We start from the raw sequence: 8,432 nt of genomic DNA on the forward strand, positions 1-8,432 counted from the left end.
CCGTGAGAATCAGTCTGAGATGAATGGCCGACTCGATCGATTATTACATCTTTGCAAGTCTCTCTCCATCTCTCTCTCCGTGTATCCAAATAATGCATCACTCTACAGTATTCTCTTCGAATATACTATTCAAGAGCAAATGACGAAGGTGTGTAATAATCGGGGTTGGGGCAAGAACCGCGAACTGCAACGGAGCTACATCCGTGAAAAACAAAGGCCCGTTGCCTCGGGCGGCTCTCCTTATATATGGAGCGATGCCGCATCGGACACATCCGGTCTGAGGCGTGTGGCTTCCTGCCTAGTGGTGGGTATCAAGCACCGGTTGCTCAACAGGAAGGCACTTGACCATCGACTGGCACCGCGGACTCAAGATCGGCTTCAGTAGTCACTTGGCGCTCCGAGAAGCTACAACCTTTCACTTTCCTCCCGGAGGCTCTTGACAGGCCGCGATCATTCCTTCGGGACCCTTTCCTTGTTGTTATTTTTCTTTTTGTTGTTGTTATCGTTGTTGTTCACAATCGCATATAATTGTTTCGAATCAGTGACACCACCACCGCGATGAAGTATCGAAGAGGGGATGTCAGGCGTACCGCCAAAGGTGGATCGACTTGCCGGTCAATTACGACAGTCTTTTCTATGTACCTTTACATTTCATCCTGTATAACCATTTTCCTCAATTTCTGTTACAGCTCCCAGGTCGTCCAGTGCCGGTACCAACAACCTTCCACCTCTGACCTTCCACCGAGTTCACGGGGATAATATCAGACTCTGCAACGGTGGAACTATCGCCAGGAGACACGAGAGCTTCTGCAAGGGTGTCACATTCAGCGCGAGGCCCGTACGGATCGGGGAAAAGGTAAAATCAAGGCCTCTCTGTCGCCGATAGAAACTCAATCAGCAAATCCCATGTGCCATAGAAATTAGCCATTGCGCCCACGTTTGTCGTCGATAAAAAAAAACAAGACACCCATCGATGAAATAACGCAGCCAAACTCCGGAACGAGCTAGACTGAAAGATGGAGGGGGCGTGGCGCACAGGTTTCTTGAGAATCGTTTGTGGCCAAACGCGTCGAGTATTTGCTGCTATTTACACTCAGGCACGAGAGACCCACGCGTGTCGCTCTTATGGTTTGATAGTATGTTGAGTAAAGGCCAGTTTCTTGGTGGCTCTAGGCCGTCAGGACGAAATGCTCGACCCACGCCGGTCGCGTGGGTGAAAACGCTGTACTCGATAATACGAGCTCCAAAGAGCGATAAGTGTGACGTGGTGATATTTTCGTAAGCAGTTGCTCGCGGCGTTTGACGAGTGGCAAAATTTTCAATTATGTGTTTCATGGTATTTTTTTTTTTTTTTTTTTCTAACTTTTTTAGTTACTTCGTGAAAAGATATATCGCGGATGAGGTCGTTAGCGTAGTTATCGGTTGTTATCGCCTCCGAAACATGCCGGAATTCCGTCAGCGCAAATCAACTTTGTTATCACTTTACAAGGAGACCCTGTAATCTGGTGTAAACAGTTCTTTGAATGGAATATCGCAACACCTCTTTTATCCAGCTTAACACTAAATGTCCACTAGCTGAATGCCTTTTGTCAAGTTCCGAAAATCACGGTTTTTGCTGCTGCTGTCGCCGCGTAATCTTTGCTCAATTTGTTGGGTCGTCGTTGTCCGTTAATTGTCCTAGAATGTCTTGAAAGTGGAGACACGCTTCGTAGTTCCTTCTAATTTTCCCCATCTTTCCGTTCCAGGTCTGCGTCAAGTTCCTCGAGATATCCGACAACTGGAGCGGCGTCATCAGGTTCGGTTTCACCGCAAACGATCCGGTCAATCTACGTAGCGGACTTCCAAAGTACGCCTGCCCCGATCTGACGAACAAACCCGGGTACTGGGCGAAAGCTCTGGCCGAACGTTTCGCCGAACGAGATACGGTGCTTTTTTACTACGTTACGTCGGCCGGCGACGTCCACTTCGGAGTCAACGGCGAGGAGAAGGGCGTCTTCTTCAGCAGCGTCGAAACCCGGGGTCCGCTCTGGGCCATCATCGACGTCTACGGGAACAGCACCGCTATCGAATTCGTTGACCCGAACAGGCAACACTTCAACAATGTTAAACGCGGCGCCGATCATAGTAACGAGGATAATGCCCAGCACTCGAGACACTCCGCGATGGACGATGCCAGCAACGCTGGTCGTGATGTCGAGAGAATTATCGTTCCTACAATGCAGAGCATGTCCATTCACCACGAACCGGATGTTGACCTACCTGGGCTGAGGTTTCAGCCTTCCGGTGTCGTCTTCAAATCCCTACCTTTCCACTCGTGAGTACACAATGCACTTAATTGCAGTCTGTTGATCGAATGAGAGGATTCATTTTTCCCTGACTTACAGATTCTCGATTTAACAAAGTCCGCGACACCGCTTGTATAAAGAGAACAATTCAAACTTATAGGTCTACTGAACTCACTTTACCTCATTAAGATCGGGCTACGTTTCACTCTGTTTATTTAAAATTTAAGCCTTTCGGATTCTACTTACTTCAAGCATGCATAATATATTTTAGAATCAGGCTGAGAGGGTCGTAAAGTTTCAGAGCTCTCAAAGTTACGAGTTTTCGGTATAAACTCAGGGGGGGGGGGGGGGGGGGGGGGAACTGTGGCAGACAGAAGGTTTCCTCCGGTATTAAATCAATGTTTTAAAACCGAATTCCGGCCTTAAAGTTAAATCACGAGATACAGATGTTTCTGTTTTGTAATCTATGATATTATAAACTCATATATCAGCAACGATTTCTTCAATTCTGTCTGAACTTAATCTGACAAAATTTTCGTTCTAACATTAAATTCCGTTCAGGCTGAAGCTCAACTAGACTCCAACGTTCGATCGACGTCGTAGAACTCGATTAAATAGACGCTAATCTCAGGGATAGATCGTTTCGTGTCCGATGCTAATTCGCGCATTTAAGTTGAAAACCAGGGTCTGCCTACGGTGATAGACGCTGCTCAATATGCATTAGAGTGACTAAGCTCGTCTTTGAACCTTGATCCCTCGTGGGTCGTACGTCCGTTCGCCGTTGAGAATTTCGAATCGATTGCCTCGATATCGCGTGAGCTTTTAAGGAGTGAAACGAATCCGGTCGCGGGTTCCGATCCCCCTCCCCTACAACTTCCGTAATAATCAATGCTACATTATGACATTCTAATGTGTATAATTGGCAGCAGGCTAACAGTTTCCTCCGTTTCGAAAATTCCAGAACTCGAGGTCGCAACATATGCTTCAGCAATCAGCAGTGCGTGGCGACCCGCAGTGACACGGAATTCTGCCACGGCTACGCTTTCACGGGTCGACCGCTTCTTCTGGGCGAACGACTGGTCGTCCAGATCCTGGCGACGGAACCGATGTACGTCGGTGCGTTAGCGCTGGGTCTGACGTCCTGCGACCCGTCGAAACTAACGGCCGAGGACCTCCCTGACGACAGCGACCTCCTCCTCGATCGTCCCGAGTACTGGGTGGTCTCCAAGGACGTGGCGTCCTGCCCGCAACCCGGCGACGAGATCGCCTTTACCGTCACGCATTACGGCGAGGTTCAGATGAGCAAAAACGGCGGGGCGCCAAGCGTCGTGATGCACGTCGACCAGAGCCTGCAGCTCTGGGCGTTCGTCGACGTCTACGGGAGCACTCAGCGCGTCAGGATGCTCGCAGGCCGGCCAACCTCGCCCCCGAGGCAGCAACGTCAGGCTGCCGCACCTGCTGGCACTCAGCACTCCAATCACAGCAACGCGGCCACCGAGCTTTCCCGATTCTCCGAAATGGTGCAGTTCAAACCCGCCGTTGGAGGCGGCACCGTTCTCGTCGTCAACCTACCGCCCCAGGGTGGCTACCCCGCACCCTCACCCTCCACTCCGCAGCAGCCCGTATACGCACCGGCTGCCTCCTCACACCGAAATCCACCTCCCATTCACCATCCACCACCCCCGCCTCCGGCCGCCGTCGCCGTTTCTCACCCCGGATCTTCGCGGCAGTCGCCACCCCTCACGGGGACCATGATCAGCACCGGATCTTCGACCTACGTAGACCCCGTGTCTTACCAGACCCTCGACGGCACCCTGACGTCCCAGGCATCGTCCCACCTTCAGCAATGGAGCGAAGGCCTTCAGCCTACCCCGGGACAACCCAGCGAGTGCTCGATATGTTACGAACGGAACATCGACAGTGTTCTTTACATTTGCGGACACATGTGCATGTGCTATCCCTGCGCCATACAACAGTGGCGGGGAAAGGGCGGCGGGCATTGCCCTTTGTGCAGGGCGATCATTAGGGACGTTATTCGTATTTATAGGTCATGAACTTGTACCAGGGTTTTTTAATGTTATCCATCGTTTGCGATTTATTTATACATTTAGGCAAGATCGTTACGCGGTATGGATAAACAAAACGGAGCGTTAGTTTCGTCTTAGCGACGGAGGTGTTCAGTCAGGTTCTTTCTTTGTTTTTAGGGAATTTGATCTAGGGTTTTATTTTCATTTATATTCTTCTTTGTCTTCTTTTTTTTTTTTTTTTTCTCGGTATGTTTTTCGAGGTAGACGTGGTGGTTAGAATTTTGAATTTATTGCCGATATTCCTTTCTGTTTTTTTTTTCTTTCTTTTTTTCCTCTTTTAATTATTGACGATAATTTAATTTTTAACATCGCGATAAACGTGTGTCGTCTTAATTCTTCGATAAAAAAATTGAAAAAATTCAGACTCAAATTGAGACTTGTAAATACGCATTGTGAATGATTGTGAAAATTTTTGTACGGCTCGTATTTTTCGCCAAAGTGCTGCATGCGAGTGTTACAAAGACGTGGGCGTTTGTTATGATTCGTTCGTGGTTGTGCGCATATATGTAATTCGTGAATTCGACAAGCTTTTAGAGAGTAATTGACTACTTCATTCGTGTTTTATACGTGTCGGTAACTTCTGTCAATTAGACGTCAATAGATAAAGAGATAAAAAAGAACGAGAGAAGGAAAGAGAGTAAATGAGAATGTCGAAATGTCAAATGAAATGGAGTGCTTCTGGTTCGTAGGCAACACTGCCATCGCATAATATTAACCACTAATCTGGCACAAAATATGCGTCCAAAGTAATAACATAGGTATGTATAATCACTTTCACCTGATGCTTCTGTGTAATTATAATAATTAGCAACAGGCGCCCCGATTATATTCTGTAGGTCATTTTCCTCTCGCGGAAAATTTGCATCAGGGCGCGTGATTATATATTCTATGAATGTTTCTGGTATGTTTGATTGAATGTGAAGGATTGATTGATTCTAGTTTAACGAATTGTGTTTTATACGAAGTAGCGTGCTATTATTATTACTATCATTACGAAACTGATTATTATCATTATGACTACAATCGTTGCTATGCTAATATTACTATTATCATTATCATTATTATTGTCATTACTATTATCGTCATTAATATTTAATTGAACGTGTAATTATTATCGCGGGCCTTCGAGCCCAGGGGCTTTTTGTTCGAGACGTTAGATTCGTCCGGTATTTTCTTAGATAGTCGAAAACCACTGTTGTTTTTTGAGTAAACAAAGCAAGATAACTATAATATCTGTTTTTTTTTTCTTTTCTTTTCACTTTCTCGCCCATAATCATTTATCAATTATATGGTAACTTTGAAACGCTGACGAGTCGTCTTTGCACCGCAGCACTTTTTTATTGCCAAAGACATTGGCCAGTTTACCCAAAGTTTGCATCATTTTTGCAAACGTGAAATAATAAATAGGAAATGAATGAAAATAATTCAAGGACGGCAGTAACATAACGGTATACTGGAGAATTAGAAAAATGAAATTAAAATAAAACGTGCCAAATCAGAAATACGCACGATTGTATACGAAAAATTCGATAATCTTGAGTCGAAGCGGATAAAATATATCTCGATGAGATTATATTATCGAAAATAAAAAACAAAAAAAAAAAAAAAAAAAAAACTGAATAACTTGACAAATATTTACAATATTGACAAAAAGAGAAAATCGAATTTGAAATTCAAATGTTTGCTGAAAAAAAAAAAATGATAAATGTCAACTCTGCCAGAGCCGTACAGTACAGAATAATTGAAATATCACCTTGACGTGCATCGTCGTAAGATTGATGAAATTCGCTTTCCCATATTACGACCGCCACAATAATATTTCTTACAAAGCCATTTTATTTTCATACGCTATAATAGAACAGAATAGTAGAGAAAGAAGGGGAGAGAAAAAAGAGAAAAAGACAAAAAAAAAATTACACATCTATATATATATAAATATTTATATATATATATATATATAAATTATGATGAATAAAATAAACTAAAACAAACAAAAAAACACTAATAGTAATATGTTCCAGGATCTATGCTAGATCTAAAATTTCACTTGTCGCAGAAACAATAGAATATAGAAAGGATCGATGAAACTGTACGAAAAATAAGTATAAAATGGAAAGAGGGAGAAGAATAAAGATACGAACAATTATTTCGGTAATATAATAATAACAGGTCGTGCCTTATGCTCGGATCACTGTCGCGTCGTTGATTTATGATTCGACCGGACTTGAGCGACTTGACTCTAACTCCACTCATATTTAGGCGGACATATCTCTTCCTCGCATTTTTCACGTTCAATCTAATATATTGATCCTTGTTCGATATAAGATATATCCTCGGGATTAGGTATGTATTAGAAATTGCGGAGAGAAAAAAGTAAAACAGTAGTTGAAAAACAAAAAACAAAAAAAAAAAAAATAAATAAATAAATGAAAAATAAGCTGAAATAATGCCACCTGCGGTATAATTATACATTCATAAGTAAATAATAGGCGCTCGTCAAACGACAACTTTTACTCTTGATCTGTACAGCTTTGAACGTAGGGTATACAACACGTATACATAAATACGAGACGCATACGTCGTTTGTGTCAAGTACAAAGTGCGTTGTGTAGTATTTGTTTTAATGTCGATGACCATCGTCTAATATTGATCGTAAATAAATTGAATACATCTTCTGCAGCAAATGAAATATTCGCTTCGTTTGAAACGCGCGAATCGTGTAGGTAACATATAATAGGGATCGTATTGTTTGATGTTGACCGTTTCGTTGTGGTGAAGGAATTTATATTTTGATTTTTTTTTTTTTTCTCCTTTCAATCATCATCAAAACAAGGAATCACGCTCGATGATACTTTTATTTTCGAATTAGTTAAAATTTTTGGTATAAAAAGTTAGACTCGCGCCCTCTTTGTATTTCCAAAAAGAATTAAGAACGAAAAACGAGAAAAGTAAACAGAGGAAAAATAAAACGTTATCACACACGCGAAGCAGTAGTGAAATCTCTAGTCCTGCGAGCGGCAGCTCACCCTTGGATCTGCAAGTCCAAAAAAAAAAAAAAAAAAAAAAAGAAAAAAAAAAGTGAGTAAGAAATGATGGGAAAGAAATGAGTGAATAATAATAAAATAAAATAAATAAAGTAAAGTAAAGAGGTAAATAAAAGAATGGGTACGGGAGAAAACGAAATAATATTAAAACCAAATGATATATAAACGAAAATTTATAAATACGAGATGGAAAAATAAATGATCTTGAATCATCCCGCAGAGATGCGCAGGCCACAGATTTATTAGGAAATAATATAATCAATTGTTCTATAAACATAATTTTAAACGATGCGTAACTGCAACTTTCTATATCATCTATTATATATAATATGTACCCTGTACGTGTATATAATATGTAGGGTATGACGTCGAGAAGAACAGTTCCCAAAAATTCGCTGATAAAGAAGTAAAGTTACTAATGAAGCGATACAGGCAAATTTATGTGACACGTCGATCGAGTAACGAAGTGGTTACCGATCTAGGTTGATACTATTTCTTTTATTAATACGACCACCCTACGCATCACTTATGATTGTTATATTCATTTTTTGATCATCACTATATTACCATTATTATCACACGATTATCACTTATGATTATTTTAATTGACATGATAATAATACTGTCAGGCGAATAACTAACGAGTAAATATTTAATCCAATATCAGTTTAAACACGTATAATTCAATAACCCCCTATTCACTACGCCTATTTACATATAATATATAATTTAATTCTGGTATTTTACCTTCTGTAGCATTATTCGAGGAATATTACGTAGGTTTATTTCTAATTTATATAATAACGATACAGAGTCGCGGTGATTTTTCCGAATAATCGTTTTTTTTTTTTTAATTCTCGTTTTGTTCTATTTCACGGATCATTCGGTCTTTTAATTCTGTTTATACATGCATTGAATCTCGAATATCTGTTTTCATACGGATTAAGCATCCATTCTCCGAACGTATATTCGCATGCCAAACTATATTGTGTATACGTGGAGGGAATTTACTTTCT

The 8,432-nt window shown here is 41.6% G+C and overlaps 1 protein-coding gene across 4 annotated transcripts in view; it reads left to right on the forward strand.

The window, feature by feature from the left end:
* Positions 1-5,781, forward strand: part of LOC124413048 (protein neuralized) — a 57,124-nt gene extending 51,343 nt beyond the window's left edge. For 3 of the 4 annotated variants that reach the window (XM_046893365.1, XM_046893363.1, XM_046893364.1), the window contains exons 2-4: positions 690-856; positions 1,746-2,314; positions 3,247-5,781. In XM_046893365.1, coding sequence (XP_046749321.1) covers positions 690-856; positions 1,746-2,314; positions 3,247-4,339 — 1,829 coding nt within the window. In that variant the 3' untranslated portion in view covers positions 4,340-5,781. Of the gene's footprint in view, positions 1-512; positions 599-689; positions 857-1,745; positions 2,315-3,246 lie in introns of those variants that run through there. The other variant, XM_046893366.1, reaches the window with a different exon arrangement.
* Positions 5,782-8,432: the final 2,651 nt, after the last annotated feature.

The sequence above is a fragment of the Diprion similis genome, chromosome 12 (genome assembly GCF_021155765.1).
Source record: "Diprion similis isolate iyDipSimi1 chromosome 12, iyDipSimi1.1, whole genome shotgun sequence".
Classification (NCBI taxonomy): domain Eukaryota; kingdom Metazoa; phylum Arthropoda; class Insecta; order Hymenoptera; family Diprionidae; genus Diprion; species Diprion similis.